The sequence below is a fragment of the Ambystoma mexicanum genome, chromosome 7q (genome assembly GCF_040938575.1).
Source record: "Ambystoma mexicanum isolate Mex_15411 chromosome 7q, UKY_AmexF1_1, whole genome shotgun sequence".
NCBI lineage: Eukaryota > Metazoa > Chordata > Amphibia > Caudata > Ambystomatidae > Ambystoma > Ambystoma mexicanum.
Window position 1 is genome coordinate 674,128,427 of NC_090941.1, and position 17,513 is coordinate 674,145,939.

Genomic DNA, 17,513 nt, shown 5'->3' on the forward strand with positions numbered 1-17,513 from the left:
AGTATTACCCAGAGGACAATGATTGGTTTAAAGGAGAAATACAGTGTGAAAGTGAAACTTTTTTCTTTTACAGAGGATTCACAGCCTGATGCCGGGGAATATTCATGAGCATGTTAATCCATAACAGACCCCATGCTGGAGAAATGCAAATAAATGAAACATGAACAAATGACAACTAAGAGATCCAGTGATGTAATGTGCATGGGGCGGGGCACAGGGTTTGTTCCAGTCCACACAATTTAGACTCCCCAGTACAAAGTAATAATGTACTATTGGGCGAGTAAGAAATGTTGGTTGAGTGTATGTGGAAAATTGTTATTTCTTACAGGAGCATTTGTGAGGAACCAGAAATGAGACACGGACACAGAGGACTCCTAATGATTGCTATAAACCTTTATTAAACAATAAAGGGGTTGGAAAAATGCCTCCTTATCACTATTCTTAGAGGGATTTCCATACCTCAACCAAAACTAAGGGTCTGTCAGGTGTCCAGAGCCAAGATTCCTGTCCAGCTACAGGACTTGCAAGGAGACTGTGAACCCATCGGAAGAAGGCTTGGCGACGGACTTCTGCTGCTACCCTGGTAGAGCCCTGTACTGTGGAATATCTCCAGCAGTCCTGCAAAGGATCTGCGACCCTTGGAGTGGAGGGAACAACCTTTCTCAACGTCAGCTCCGAGTCCTATGATGAACAGCCTTTAGAAGTGCCCCAGGACAGTCATGTGGCTAACCAGCTCTGAGTGTGGGCTACCGTGCTGTACCCTTTGCAAGTTGAGGACTGGAACTTGGGGGATCATCAGCTTGTCCTAGAAGACTTACCTCTGCAGAATCTTGTGGCCTTAACATCAAGGCAGGGGATCGGTCGGTGATAGGAGGGAAAGTGGGCATGGCAAGTGAATCCCTTTGCGTCGCCGGGCATCAGTGGCCGTCGTCCGAAATAGCTTACCTGCGTCCATTCATGTCCGAGAGGGACCATGCATCGTGTTTTGCTGCATTCTTCCACTGGATTCCATGCACCAGCATCAGACACCGACCAGAGATCTGCTCGAACCTGCAACCCCTGGGTATCAAGGGCAGAGGCCGACGGCAGGAAAAGGGACCTTGGACCTTCCTCAATCAACCTGCCAAGTCTCATGAAGAATCAGAGTACGCGGGTAGGGGAGGTAAGTTACAGCGTCACTTACCAACTCCCCAAACTCCCTTTAAAAGTTAGAAAAGTTCTTTGAAAGTTAGCAAACACTTTGGCTTTGCCATTGCTTGTTCGCACATGCACTTCGAAAGTTGGGAACACTTGTTAGCTAGTTTAACTCGTCCACTGACACTTGGAACTGTTCACAGGACCTCAGAGACACTACTATACCTTTTTTCCAACTTTACAACTGTGCAAACTTTGCTGAACTTTCAGGCACAAGGCCCCAGACAGCTTAGGGTTGGACTTCTGAAGTTAGGGTTGATTCTCTGTGGACTTTTAGTGCCAATACTAATCTGTATCTTTCTTTTCAGGGGTTTGATATGTATTTCGCCCCCTACACCAGTAATTGTATATATGTATCTAATTTTTAATGCGAATATGGAGTGATAATAATGCCTGTTCATAGTCATTTTTCACTGTTATTTGGCCATGAGTAAAGACATATTTGTATACCCGTTTGTCCAAGTATGTCACTTAACTGCTTTGCTGTGTGCCGATTGTGGATCCCTTACAAGATCACCACCTTTTCAGACCTTCGTCAAGGCCACTCGCCTTGCTACCTTGAACTGTTTTGGCTACAGCACCCAAGAGTTGTCCCCGTCACAATATAGGTTGGCCAGAGTATAGAACATCAGTGCTAAAAACTCCAAACAAGGGTTCTAAATAATATTCCCAGTTTAGGGAGAATGACTCCCTTCCCCAGGTTTCTTTCCAGAACAAACAACAATGTGAAAATAACCAAGTTCTCAGTAAGTCAAGAGGAAGACTACCTCCTCTTGGCATCAAAATTCACTCCATGTGGAATTACTCCCTTTCCCCTGGTATTTTACTACATCCAATACAGTTCATATTCCATTGGCATGGGCTTTCCTTGGAAAGCTCTTTCAGAACTTGAGTGAGAGTCCCAGACTCGCAACGCACTTTGTATACTCCCCTGCCAGGTCTTCTTATACAGTTCCTTTACACAATTTGTGTGTGGGTCTCAGACTCACAAAGAACCTGGTATACTCTCCTGCCAGGACATTAGCTTTCAATACTTCCATCTTATTCAGAGCAAGGGGGTATGGGTCTTCCCCAAGTCACTTAATAAAAAAGTACTAGGACTATGAAGATGTTACCGATTCCAATGAGGATTACCCGCCTCCTCTCCCTCTTGGCAAACAATTCATTCCTTCAGGGTTGCTTGGTATATGCTCCGGTGTCCCATCCTATCATGCCTCTTCGGTCTCACATTCCACTCATACGCATTCGGGTACTCGCCTCGATATCTGCAGTTTTGCCCAATCAGCATTCTCACTACTTGCATTGGAACAAAGCCAGTCATGGCTTCCCATTCCTGCCGCAACTTCTGTCTTCTGGCAATTCGGCTGCCAACCGGCACCACTTCCCTATATGGCTAGCCTGTAGATGGCATCTCGTCTGCTCGCCGGCAGTGCTCTATGGCCATGTCATTCTGTCCCCTCCGTTTCCTGGTCTGCCTGACCAGCCAAGAGTGTTGGGTCGGCTCTTCCTCTCGCAGCCCCCACTAGGGTGCCTGCAGGTTTCCCTCACAGTTTGGGATGCCGTCCGCTCTGCACTGCAATCTGTTTTTTCATTGGTTTCCAAGTCAGCACTTGGAAAAAAGTTATTTACGTTTCTCAGCTGTTGGTGATTTAATCTCCTGCCTCCATGCTGGGAGCGGTCTTGCACCAATCACATTCTTCACAACAGTAAACTGCGCATTATGGTTCACCATCTCCAATTCTCAATGTGGGACATTGTAGGAAACTATCACAATATGCTGTAAAGGCATGCGGAATCAAGGGGGGGTTTACCTAGAAGTTATTGGGGGGAGGGGGGGAGGAATACCATGTCTCGTACGATGACGCCTGTCTGTTCCTCTGAGGGTTGCCTTCCCTGCTGTGATCTTCCCTCATATAGCCAACCCAAGGGTCAGGATCAGGTAGTTGCTGCCGTCCCCAGGCCACATGAGGAGAGGCTACCTCTGGGAAAGAAGTGATGACATCAGATTCATCACACTTGCATGAAAATGTTTTCACCCTGCATATTCATCTTGGCACATTCATATTTAGTTAATTCCATACTTTAAATGGTTAGTTCTGCTTGCTGCATATATGTTAAAACAGGTGTTAGATTCTTGTTCTTGTTCCCATGCAATCTGCCACACGTGGTGCAGTATTGGGCAAAAGCCAACTGCCATCAAAGCACAACTAAAAATAAGTTGGATGTTTACTTGCAAGCTTAGTGATTACATCTTGCATCAAGAGGCATATTTTTCTTGTCATAATGAAACGACGGGAAATGGGGCATATTCAGTCAATGTGTACAGGGCTCTAAACAAAGCGTCTTTAAGTGTGCTTGAAAAACACACTTATATACCAGGAAGACGGCAGCCAAAATGCGCTTACAAGTTCGTCCATTGACCTTTTGGCATTGATGGATTTTCTTGTCTTAGCTTTAACAGATCTACAAAGCGTTGGCCATCATTCCATTTACTACAATGAGCAGGTAGATTATATAGCAACATTTTAGAGCGACAGGAAACAATTTAGTCAAAAATTAAAAGCACTGCAGAGAGCAGTGGAATTCAGTGGAAGCCCAAAAAAGTGGGTTGTATGTGATTTAAAACATCGTGTTGTAGAAATGGCATTGAAAAAAGAAAAAAAAAAGAAAAAAAAAGTGCTTAAATATTGTGCCATGATAATAAAATAAAGGCACATTTAAAAATATTGCTCCTAAAACATCGATGTTCTGGAGATTGGGCACTCAAATGTTGTTTATTTATTTAAGCCTGTAAGTGAAATGAAAAAAACAAATGTCAGTGATTAAACAAGCAGTGCAGCTAAAAACCGGGTGGAAATGTAACTGCTTAAGCCTGAGGCAAGTCTGCTCTAGGAAGAGAGATGTAGGATCCCAGAAGCTCACATGCAGAGTTTCAGGCCAGTGACATAAAGTGTGCAGCATCGCACTTTAAACTAAAGTCATTCTTTAACATGGTTTATTGATTTCATGGCAAACGAAACCGCATGAAATACATACACTCACAAAAAGGAATGCAGTTGGTCTACTAACCCTTTCATGGGGGTGGGGGGCCTGAACACATGCCCTCAACTCTTAGTTCTGCCCCCATCACTCCTTAGCCATGATATTCTATTTCAAACAGAATGAAGACTGACATTTTATGCCATAGAAAAACACGATGTGCCACCATTATTAAATGACAGCATTATTTGTTTGTCTTCGTTTCTGTGAACAACGTTTTGGTGCACAACTATATCACTGGCTACCACAAAAAAGCGGATTACCTTCTACATGTCACAACCTTTTGTTGCATTAGCATCATGAACAAAGCTTGTTTGCAGGCCACTCATTTAGGGGCAGCAAGATCATGTGATGAAATGCGATAGCAACCCAAGTTTTAAACCAAAAGGGGATGATCAGGTACAGGACTCACCCATAGATCGTGTTCCGCATAGTCAAAGAGAAGCCATACTTTTCGGTCAGCATGAGAAAGAAACACCTTCTGCAAAGAAATGACGTTTGGGTGCTTAAGTTCTCGCAAAAGCTGCAAAAGAAAGAAACATTAGATATGGCTGCAACTTCAGACCCATAACCTTAATTCAGACTAAGTCCCTGCGATAAAACCGCATTATAAGCCGATCATTTTTCAAAAGTCGAATAACCTTATTAAAATCAGCTTACAGATACATTTATTCATAATGATCCGGATCAGTAATCATGCATAAACAAATACTCAGAAAATGGCATCAACTGGTGGATAATAGTACAATTGCACCATGAAAGAGAAAGCACTTTCAGCCACAAGGGAATAGTTGCTTACCTGCAACTCAATTTCTCCAGCATTGGGATCTTTCATAGATTCACAAGCTGTGAATATCCCCAATCAGGCTGAGAATCTTTGGTTACTTATATTTTAACCTATTTCCGTAAGGAAAAACTATAAAACCTTTTGTACCCCATACACCTCGTTATGGGTGCTTCTTCATGCCCACCACTGGGGTGTCCATTGTGTAGCTCTGCCCTCGCAGCTTCCCCTCAGATTTTAACCAAGGATCTTCATAAATTCACATGCCGTGAATAGATTGTGCAGCAGTATTAGAGTTGCCAAGAGGTACAACTCAAGAACAGATATGAATAGTGAGTAAAGATGGACCCCTGGAGCTGCGGGGCTTACCTGAAACAGCCACTGCAGTACTGCCCTCCCCATTTGAGCATCCACCACGTGCTGACTTTATAGGCAGTAATGCCTTGTGAAAGTGTGGGGCACTGACCCCGTAGCTGCGTGGCAAATGTCTTATTGAAATGCCAGCCCACTGCACCACAGAGGCTGCTGTGGCTCTTGGTGTGCTCAGGCGGATGCATTTAGCAGTTTCAGCCTTGAAATGGCAGAGGGAAATAGTGGCTGAGATCCACCTTGATATGTCTTGCTTTGTAAATCGCCTTTCCCTTATTTGATGGGCCGTAGGCCACAAAGTTGTGAGGAGGACCTGAAGGACCTTGGCCAGTCTAAATAATATTTCAGTGCTCTCTTAACATTCTTTGAGCGTAAAGCAGTCTCTGCAGGAGTAGCAGCATTCTGGAAGAAAGTAGGAGGTTTGATAAGCATTTTTGTGGAATTCCATAGGTATATTCGAAAAAAAAAAAAAATTAGGATTGGTACTAAGCACCACTGCCTCTCTGGCGAACCTTATGAAAGGCGGATCTATCACCAATGCTTGTAATTATGAGACTCTTCTGGAAGATGTAATAGCCACGAGAACGTGACTTTCCATTAAACAAGTCATGTGAACCGTTGCTAAAGGTTTGAACAGCCACTTCGTAAGCCCTGCAAGGAATATGTTCAAACTCCACTCCGGCGGTACTTTTTTGACTGAAGTGAAACAGCAGAACAACCTCTTTACAAAATGCTTAATGAGCCTGTCACTTAATAATGGAGCCTTGCCTCTTTTCCTAGTGAATCTAGAAATGGCTGAAGGACGTACTCTAATCAATGAGGGCGGAAGACCAGTTTCAGCGAGTGGCAGCACATATGGAAGAATTTGCTCTGGGCGCACTGCGTAAGGCTGTAGGTTTTGCTGTTGTGAACAGCAGCTACAAAACCCCTTCCATTAAAGGATGTGTGATCTGTTTGTGGATGACGCCCTCGCGAGTATGCTTTGGCATTCTTGTGCGATGCCTAAATGTCCAAACTACTTGAAATCAAGAGCCGCGCCGTTAGCTTGAGTGACTGTGGGTCATGATGCAGAATTCTGACACCATCTCGAGAAAGTAGATCACTTGGACTCCCCAATGGAGTTGGTTTGTCTTCCGACAGCTGAAGGAGGTCGGAGTACCACGTTTACCTTGGCCAGTTGGGGTTACGAGGATCATCTTGCAGGGGTATGCTTGAACAAACTGTACCGTTCTCCGAGTCATCGATATGGGCGATAAGGCATAGGCAAAGATGTTGGTCCATGGAAAAGCAAACATCTCCCAGTGATTCGTGTTGTAGTTGCCTTCTTGCAAACTTGCAACACTTTTTGTTGCCCGCGATAGACAACAGGTAGATCAACCCCATTGTGCGAAGATGTTGCATGTTTGACTGTGATGTAGCTCCCGCTCATGAGACTGAGCAGTGGCTCTGCTCAGACTGTCCGTTATTTGGCTGTGAATCCCTGGCAGATGATACACCTGAAGAGATATGTTGCTGCGTATGGACCAGTGACGGATCTGTGCTTCTTGGGATAAGGTTTTTAACCTTGTGCCTACCTACTTTTGCAGATGAGTTGTGTATTATTGCTAGAAATTACTTATAAGCCCATCGGACAGCCCGTAATTCCAAAATGTTTATATGCATCCATAGTCCCTTGATGTGACTGGGACCTGGGTGTGCTCCTGTTAAGAATAATTTCTCTTTACTGCACCTTTCCTTCCATTTCTATGGTCCCTCAAAAACATTTGCTTTAATTTTTTAATCTGACCTGTTCTTTTCACAGTGCAGTGAAGTCTTAAGCTTCACTACACTGGCTTTTTGCTCATCTGTTATGGGGGAACTGACATGTCCTTCAGGCTGTCAGTACTGGGAAACATGGTTTCCCTTAGTCTTGTTATTTTGTTACCACTTGTGGTAACTTTTTATCTTTGTACAATGCACCTTACAATGGGGAAAACATTTTGTTTTTTCCTACACTAATACACAAGAGGAGTTTTTTGGTTACTCTAGGTGTGCTATATGAAAAGCTGGTGCCAGCAGTGGCTTTTTACTGTTTTAGCCTTAATGCGTTTACCGCGTTGGGTACCAACTCTGGCTGGTTGTCAAACATGACCATGCCACGAGATTGTTTTCGCTTGTCCTTTGGCCATCTTGTCTTTTAGCCTTCTTTCTGGCCTCGGAGGCCAGAAAAATCCTTATATGGACTTCCAGTGCCCGGGAAAGCAAAGGCTTATGGCAGGCTACTGGAGGGCCATGTGTGTTTGCTGCGAGGAAGTGGACTGGGACTGTCTGGTCCCAATCCACATACTGGTGCCAGTGTGTCTGGCTGGAAGGAATGAGTTTTGCAAACAGTGGTCCTGATTGGACCACCACTCGGGGGTGTAAGATCTGTCATTGGTTAGAGGGGGCTGCTGCTCTTAACTGGCTTTTTAGCTAGAAAGAGGACCACTGCACCCACACTGAAGAGATCCTGGAAGAAACCGAAAGACTCCAGTCCAGCTACAAGACTTGCAAGTGGAGGGAACATTCATCCTCGACGTCAGCTCGGAGTCCTATGAAGAAGAGCCTTCAGAAGTGCCCCAGGACCACCCTGTGACTGACCAGCTCTGAGTTTGTGCTGCAGACCTCGTGCGGCAGACCTCGCCGTTCCTGAGTTGAGGCCTGGAACTTGGGGGATCCTCAGCTTGTGCAACAAGACTAACCTCTGCAACATTTTGTGGTCCTAGCAGCAAGGGGACCCGAGATAAGAGGGAGAGTCTGACTGCGACCAGTGGGTCCCTTTGCATCGGTGGCCACCGTCTGAAACTGCTTACATGCATCCATTACGGTCCCGAGAGGGGCTCTGCATCGAGTGTTGCTGCATTCTTCCACTGAGAGTCCTTGCACCAGCATCAGACACCAACAGGAGAGCTGCTCACACCTGCAACCCCCGCGGGAGCAAGAGCTGAGGCTGACAGCGGGAAGAGCGACCTCGGACCTTCTTCGTTTGACCTGCCAAGTCTCATGAAGAATCCGAGTACAGGGGGTGAGTTACAGCAATACTTACCTGCCCCCCCCAAAAGTTGGGAACACGTGTTAGCTAGTTTAACGCGTCCCCTGACTCCAACTGATCACTGGACTAAAGAAACCCTACCTTCATTTTGTTCCAGCTTTACAAATTATGTGGCAACTTTACCGAGTCCCCAGACAACTTAAGGTTGGACCTCTGAAATTAAGGTTGATTCTCTGTGGACTTGTAGTGCCAATACTAACGTGTACCATTCTTTTCAGGGGTCGGATATGTATTTTTCCCTACACCAGTATTTGTATATATGTATGTAATTTTTAGTATTGTGTGAGGTTATTACCTGTTAGTAGTCATTTTTCACAGTGTTATCTGGCCATAATTAAAGAAGTATTTTTATACTGGTTTGTTCAATTGTGTTCATTGACTGCTTCACTCTGTTTGCTCATTGTGAAGCCCTTACAAGCTCACCGCCTCTTGTGATTTAGCGTAGACCACCCACCTAGCTACCTAGAACTGGTTTGGCTACAGCTCTCCAGAGTTGTCCCAGTCACAATATAGGTTGGCCTTCTATACATCTGTCCACCAGGCCAGAGTATAGACAATCAGTCCTAACAGCTCTCCATCCTGCTAGTGATGCATCTGTCACTAGCGTGGACTGGGGGATTGGTTCTTGAAACTGCATGCCAACTGTTAAGGTCTGCGTGCTGGAACACCACTGCAGCCCTTGTGAGAGATGGGGTGATCTGGACCTTGTCTTTCCCATGAGCCTTTCATCTGCGACCATCTGGTGGCCAGAAAGTGTCGCAGGGGCCTCATGTGCAAATGGCAGTGGGGAAATCAGCGGTACATGGTTCCAAGAAATGCCATGCATTTACGTACAGATACCCACTTGTTTGGAATGAAGATAGAGACCAACGCTCCGAGCACCTGGGTTCTTTCGGTGGAAGGCTTCAAAGCTCTGCTGTGGAGAATTGTCCTCCTAGAAATACTAAATTCCTGAATGGCCTCGTACAGGATTTTTTGTAATTTATCATAAATCCTAGCTGTTGAAGAAGAATCTTAGTCTCAGCCAATGGGTGAGGCCTGGCTGAGGCCTGGCTGAAGGCTGGTGCTCAATCCAACCAGTCTTCCAAGTAGGGGTAGGCGCAGTGACCTTGCCATCGCAGATATGCTGCAAGGCATTTGGTGAAAGTTCGGTGATTCTTATAGATTGATATGTGGAAGCAAGCATCTTTTAGTTATAATGCCAGGTATTCTTGAGGTTGTACTGCCCTTATTACTTCCTGTAAAATTACTTGTTTAGGTGTCTTAAATCCAGTTTGGGGCGCCACTTGCCATCTGGCTTCTTTACAGCAAAATATCTTTAGTGCCCTCCTCCCGCCCCTCCCTCTGACCCCCACACTCACACCTTGAGATTGGCAGGACTTTTTCTATGAGTTTTTGCTGCCATTTGGCGTACCTCCTGTCAGAGCACTTGTAAGTGCGGGTTTGTAATGTTTATGGGGGTTGAGGGTGAGATGCATTTTGGTTGGTTTTGAATTCCAACAGGTGGCGATGTAAGATGACATCCAGCACCCATCTGTCCTTTGTTATTCAGTGCCACTTGTTGCTGTAATGCATGATGTTCCCCCCTATGGATGGTGTATTGTACCTGTAGTCCTAGTTGGAATTTGTTCTGCCTTCTTCGCTGCGAGGTGGCAGAGCCTCTTCGTCGCTGTTATTGGTGATAATCCCTGGAACACTAAGACTGGTAGCTTTGTCTATAGTCCTGGGAAGGATAGCTTCTACAGTAACCTCTTGAGCCTTTAACAGAGCAAGATCCTGCTTGTTCTGATGCATCCTTTAAGGGCTGAAACGATTTTCTTCCCTGTAGCGTTGCAAGGCAACGTGCTGTATACGAATTGGTTCAAGGCTTCATCTATTTTAGGCTTGAATACTTCGTCACCTTCAAATGGCATGCCCACTACTTTATGCTGCACCTCTTGCATGAAGTCAGTACATCGAAGTCAGTCTTGCCATCGGAGCACCACACAGTTTTGAATCAGTTTGAACCCAGTTTCTGCAAGCTCTATAGTGATGTTAATACTATGGTTGAATGCATCCTCGCCTTCCGAAAGATAGTCGTGGCCCCCTTTGCGGTAGTCTTCTGGCAGATGTTCAAAAACGGGAACCATTAATGGGCATCGATGGCTAGGGAATTGGCCGACTTAACTATTATGGCTCCGATGGTAGAACTTTTTTGCCGAAAGCGTCTTGCTTTCTACCCTCATTCTAAGGAGGGACCGCACATTTCCTCGACTGCGTATGTGCCTACCGACTTGCTGCTGCAGATACCACAGACTCCGGTGTTGGCTGAGCGGTCAGACATTTTGATGAACAATCTGGAGCCTTGAATTTTTTCTCCAATCTACCTTTTACGGCAAGCTCGGTGAAAGGATGCATCACTGTACATAACCCCATCTCCCATAGATGGCAAAGAATAGGGATGGAGACCATGGTTTTACAGCGTTTTCCCATGTGGTCGAAAAGATAACAGTACCTTTCTTCCTCTGACATTAGGCAGAATTCTTGACATTCTTTTGCAATCATGGAGTGAAACGCCCCACTGTCATCCGGAGGTGAAATCTGAAAGACTCTTCAGCAGATATTCTACTGCCGCATCATGTGTGTCCCAGCCACCATCATTACGTGCTTGTTCCTTTTTATGTGCCACTGCCAACAATTTCGTCATCGATATAGGTTGTGTCGTTTAGTTGGTACTTGATGTGTTGGTAGTTTTTGCTGCCGATTTGGTCATCGTCGATTCTATGTCTAACAACCGTTTGATACTGTCCGGTTGGTGTGTAGACTTCTTTTTCGTCGACGAGACTGCAGTCGATGCAGACGCGGACAGACGTGCTCTTTTGTGGACTACAAAGGTGTACGTTTTTCAGTCAGCGGCTTTTTCGATGAATGGGCCGTCGACGGTGCACACACCGCCGACGATGGTCCCTTTTCCATGGCCTTTGAATTCTCTGGCATTATTGGTATTTTGTGTTTCAATGACAATACCAGTTGGACACCAAGTCCCCGTCCCATTGATGATCCTGTCCCTGGTCTAGCCTTTTGCAAATGCTCACCTTGTAAAGGACGATGCATCTAATTTCTTTGTGTTTTTTTGTCAGTCTCTTCTGGCCTTGCTCTGTGATGGGAAGAAGGGGGCTTCTCAGCAAGTGTAGGGCCCCCTAACACTTTGAGGACCCAGCTTCTGAGGCAGGGTAATTCCCCTCATTCAGCCAACAGACCAAAAGTCATTTTCTGTCCATCAGGGTTTTAGTACTAAATCCCTGGAAAATGTCAGTCTTCCGTAGAATGATTGGTGTATAGACAGTATATACAGTCTGCATGTTTGTCCCCTTCAAAGACCACAAGGCCCACTGGCCTTAAAAAGTGATTTATTTGTTCCCGACTCCATACCAAAATAATAACAGACTTATCTGCTGGAACTGTTCTCCCTATGGAACCAAGTCTTCCTTTAGACCACCATTATTCATTTTTGTTTATGAAAGGGTTTTTTTTTCTGAAGAGAAGAACTTGAGGACTCTTACCATCAACAAAGAGGGTTGAAATCTGAGGGGAAGCTGCGAGGGCAGAGCTATACATGCAAACGTCCCAATGGTGGGGACCAAAAGTACTCATAACGAGGTGTATGAGTTACAAAAGGTGTTACGTTTTTCCTGAAAGAAATAGTAAGTAATCAAGGATTACCATCCTAACGACGGGGAACATTCACAGCATGTGAATCTATGAAAGATCCAATGCTGGAGAATTATAATTCAGAATAGTGACCAAGCTCATATCGCAATATTCCACAACTGATTCTTCTTGCTGTAATCGCATTCAGATTGTCATCACAGGTTTAGGGGCAGGTTTGGAAAACATTCCCAAATAAGAGAACCAGATGTGGAAAATTTCGCAAACCATGAGAAATATTTAATGCTGGTCAGCCCTTTGATTACAGTATTTCAATTGCCCCCTTCCCCTCAAATATTTTTTACTTAATTCACCACAATATACTTGTGCTCAGTTAATTTCTAAGCACTTCCACATTTGGCATATAAGGAAACTGGAGTACAGGGAGCTAAAGTGATGTGTCCAAGATCACACAATCTTAGTTAAATGGGGAAGCCAACATTAGGATCCATAGCTTCTGGTTCCAAAGCATGCAGCCACTAATCCACATCCCTCCTCTTAGCCACTTTTTTGTTTTTAATAAAGTGCTTTGAACTAATGCAGACATGTGTTTAAACGCTACTACAACCAGCAGATAAGCGAAAGACAAGAAAAATAGCCAAGCAGGGGAGCAAGGATTAAAACTCATATCTTGCATTTCTAGAGTTGGAAATTATCCCAGTGACAAGGTCAGTATCCTGGCATTGTCAAGAGGGGTTGGGGGGTGGGGGGGATTGGGAGGGCACAAAGTAATCTAGAATCCAGAGGAACCCCTGGACCTGAGGGAGCAAGTGGCAGCAGAGAGGACCCCAGTTCCTGTCCCCAAACCTGTGCCAGAATGTTTGCATACAGACCATCGACTCCAGCCTTGCCTACCTTCAAATGCTTACCAGTGTTTCTCTCATTTTTAGATCAAGGATGATGGGAGAAGGAGAGGTCGAGTGTTTAGGTGTGGGCTTCAGTGATTGCCAGGGTACTGCAAAGCAAGTGCTTGTGTGGCAGGTGTAGAGAGTAAGGAACAAGTTACTTACCTGTAACTGTTGTTCTCCAGCATGGGTCTGGCATGGATTCACATGCTCATGAATATTCCCCGTCGTCAGGCTGGGAATCCTCGGTAAAGAAAAAACCAGTATCAGTTTCGTTTCTGATCTGTCTTTCGTAGTAATAACCAATCACTGGTCTCTGCGTCATACTGACCACAGCCAATGACTGCCCTCTACCTAAGCACCGCCTCTGGCAGCCATCTTCAGATTTGGAAGCACGTGAAGTGGCAGTATGACCAAGTGAAGAGCCGCAGAGGGGTAGGCGGGAGGGTTCGCATGTGAATCCATGCCAGACCCATGCTGGAGAACAACAGTTACAGGTAAGTAACTTGTTCCTTCTCCAGCATGGGGTCTGGCATGGATTCACATGCTCATGAATAAAGAATACATAGCAGTACACACATGCACAACCACGGGAGGTGGCAAAGGCTCAACATTAAGCATCACATCAACTCAACATTAAGCATCTTACCTCCTCACCAGGCTCACCTCAGGCGAACAGGTTGCGCAGCACTGCTTGGCCGACCCTGGACTCCTCCCTGGAATCCCGGTCGACGCAGTAGAATTTCGTGAAGGTGTGCGTCGACCTCCACGTAGCAGCCCTGCATATGTCCAGCAGGGGCACACCAGATAGGAACGCCGTGGTAGCTGCGATCGCTCTGGTGGAATGGGCTCTCGGACGGCCAGGCAGCGGTCGGTTTGCCAACCGGTGACAGTACATGATACAGCCGGAGAGCCATCTGGAGATGGAAGCCTTCGAGAGAGCCTTCCCCTGATTGACAGGTCCAAAGTTCACAAAGAGTTGTGACGTCTTCCGAAAACCTTTCGTGCGGTCCACGTAGAACTTCAGCGCTCTAGCTACATCCAGCGAGTGCAAAGTCCTCTCAGCCGGCGACGAAGGCGACGGGAAGAACACAGGTAACACCAAGGGTTCGTTGAGATGAAAGTCCGACGGTACCTTGGGCATGAAGGAGGGGTGCGTCCTGAGCACTACCCTCGTGTCGTGGAAAGTCAAGTACGGTGCCTTGCAGGAAAGGGCCTGGATCTCTCCCACTCGTCGTGCGGAGGTGATGGCCACGAGAAAAGCTGTTTTCCACGATAGAAACTTCAACGGGGCCGAGTGCAGGGGCTCGAACGGAGGTCCCATGAGTTTGGTCAGTACCACGTTGAGCTCCCACGCCGGGGCCGGAGCCTTCACCGGCGGGAACGATCTGAACAGTCCCTTCATGAACTCTTTCACCAGACGATGAGACCACAAGGACGTCCGGCCCGTGGTTCTGGTGTATCGGGAGATCGCAGCAAGATGAATCTTGATGGACGCGTGTGCCAGACCAGCTTTGGCCAGCGTCAGCAGGTACGGCAGCACTTGGGGAGCCGTAATCCGTAGAGGGTTAATCTTCTGTGCGTGGCACCAGACAGAGAACCTCTTCCATTTGTGTCCGTAGCATTTAAGAGTCGAGGACGCCCTGGCCTTTGCAAGAACCTCTCTGCAGTCGGCCGGTATGTCGTATCCTCCAAACTCTAGCGCTGCAGGAGCCAGGCCTGCAAGTTCAGCGACTTCGGGTCGTGGTGGAGGATGGCGCCTCCTTCCCTGGAGAGTAGATCCGCGTCCGCCGGCAGCTTGATTGGCGGGGACGCCGACAAGTCCAGAAGGTCCGGGAACCATATCTGCCTCGGCCACGCAGGTGCGACGAGGATCATCCTGCACCGTGACCTCTTGAGCTGGTTGACGAGCCGGATTAGCAGAGGCAAGGGAGGGAACGCGTAGAGGAACAGGCCCTCCCAGGGGAACGAGAAAGCATCGCCCATGCTCCTCGTCTGGGGAAACCTGCTGGCGAACCTCCGGCACTTGGTGTTCGTCGCCGTCGCGAACAGGTCGATCTGGGGTGTGCCCCACCGTCGGAAGAGGCGATCCACCAGATCCTGCCGTAGTTCCCACTCGTGGCACGAGCGCAGCTCCCTGCTGAGTGAGTCGGCGATGGTGTTTTTTATCCCTGCCAGATGAAACGGCACCAGAAGAATCCCTTGGGCGACGGCCCAATGCCACAGGTCCTGCGCCTCCTTGGACAGCGCTGGGGACCTGGTTCCGCCCTGTTTCCTGATGTAAAACATGGTGGTGGTGTTGTCGGTGAAGATCCTCACCACCTTGCCCTTGAGGGACGGAAGGAAGGACCTGAGGGCCCAAAACACTGCACGGAGCTCCAGGACGTTGATATGCAGGGACTTCTCCGTCGGGAGCCAGAGTCCCCTTGCGTGCAGATTTTCGGTGTGCGCTCCCCACCCTTCTAGGGAGGCATCCGTGGTCACAGTCACCTGGTGGGCTGGGGTCTGGAAGTCCATGCCCGCCGTCAGATGCGCGCGGGTGCCCCACCACCGTATCGCTCGTCGGAAACTCTCGTCGAGCTTGATCCTTTCCTCGAAGCTGCCCGTCGTCTGGATCCAGCGCGCATCCAGGAACTCTTGCAACGGGCGCATCCGGAGCCTGCACATGGGAATGAGGTAGATGCAGGAAGACATCATCCCGAGGAGGGACTTGATGGACCTCACCTTGGCCGCGTCGGCCACCAACATCCGTTGCACCTTGCCCAAGATGGTCCTGGTCCTCTCCTCCGACGGGGAGGCCAGAAGGGACACTGTGTCGAGCCTCGCTCCCAGAAACAGTGCGACTTGCGCGGGCACCAGGTGGGATTTGGCGTAGTTCACGGAGAATCCCAGGTCCGTGAGGAGTTGGACGGTCCTTGCCGTGTGGACCACGGCGAGCTCCCTCGTCTTGGCGCGGATGAGCCAGTCGTCCAGGTAGGGGTAGACGTGAATCCCCTCGCGGCGCAGCTGCGCCGCCACCGGTGCGAGGCACTTGGTGAAAACCCTGGGTGCCGACCGCAGTCCGAAGGGAAGGGCTTTGAACTGGTAATGACGCCCTTGGACCACGAATCTGAGGAATTTTCGGTGCCCCTTTAGGATGGGAATGTGGAAGTAGGCATCCTCCAAATCCAACGACGATAGGAAGTCTCCTTCCTCCAGCTGACCCAGGACGTGCTGGAGGGTGACCATCCGGAACTTCTGCGCCTTGATGAACTTGTTCAGGCGTCGCAGGTCCAGGATGGGGCGCCATCCTCCCGTCTTCTTCACGAGGAAGTAACGCGAGTAGACTCCGGAGCCCCGAAGCCTCTTTGGGACGAGTTCGATGGCGCCCTTTCTGAGCATCGCCTTTACCTCCAGGAGAAGTTGAGGGACGTGAAGTTCTTTCCTGGCCACGGGGGGGACGCGCGGGCACCTTCTTTGAAACTCGAGCGCGTGGCCCCGGGCCAGGGCGTCCAGCACCCAACGGTCGGTGGAGATGGACTCCCACACGCTGACGAAGCCCGCCAGCCGGCCTCCCACCGGGGTGCTTCGGTGGGGGCCCGACCCCACGGCCGGTTCAATCCTGCTTGGACGCGGCCTTGCCGCCTTGGCCTCCTTGGCGACGACGGCGGGGGCCGCCAGACTTGCCTCGTCCTCTGTAGGCCTCTTGCGACGACGAGCGGGCCGCTTGACGGTAGGAAGCGAAACCGCCGCCGGAACCTTTGGAGGCGCCCTTGCCTCCGCCGCTCCGAAAGGGCGTCCGCCGTTGCTGCAGCACTCCAAGGGCCCGGGCCGTCTCAGTATCCGCCTTGATGGCCTGAAGGGAATCGTCCACTGTCTTCCCAAACAGGTTGTTCCCGTCGAAGGGCATGTCCAGGACCCTGTTCTGGACGTCCTGCCGAAAGTCCGTAGCCTTGAGCCATCCGCGACGTCGAAGGCAAACGCCGTTGCCCATCTGGCGGAACCCAGTGTCGGCGATGTCCGTCGCCACGGTGATGGCGTGGTCCGAGGCCACCTCACCTTCCTGCAGGATCTCAAGGGCCTCCGCCCTCTTGTCGTCCGGCAGAAAATCCAGCAGGGGAGCTATCTTGTACCAGAGTTCCCTGTCGTAGCGGGCCACGATAGCCAAGGCGTTGGCCGCTTTAATCGTCGTCGCCGCCGACGAGATGACTCTGCGTCCCATGGCATCCAATTTCTTTCCCTCGCCGTCCGGCGGGGAAGTCGACGTGGAGGCCGCACCCCCCCGCGCTTTCTTCCTGGCTGCCGCGGAGACGACGGAGTCCGGGGTAGGCTGCGCCCGGAGGCATAGGGGGGCCGAGTCCGGGACCCGGTACTTTTTCTCGTACCGGTCTCTTTTCGCTGGCGTCGTGGAAGGGTTCTTGAGGAGGGAAAGGCCCTCATCCCAAATGTCGTCCAACAGAGGCACTGCGAGGACCGTCTTCCTCTTGGTCTCGCGCCGTTGGTAAAGGAAGCCTTCCTTTTTCTTCTCCTCAGGGCAGAGTTGGAA

General features: G+C 48.8%; 1 protein-coding gene across 1 annotated transcript in view; it reads right to left on the reverse strand.

Moving 5' to 3' along the window:
• CDK8 (cyclin dependent kinase 8) overlaps positions 1-17,513 on the reverse strand; it is a 679,675-nt gene that overhangs the window by 595,126 nt on the left and 67,036 nt on the right. The window contains exon 3 of the mRNA XM_069639174.1: positions 4,646-4,756. Within this exon, the coding sequence (XP_069495275.1) occupies positions 4,646-4,756 (111 nt within the window). The remainder of the gene's footprint in view (positions 1-4,645; positions 4,757-17,513) is intronic.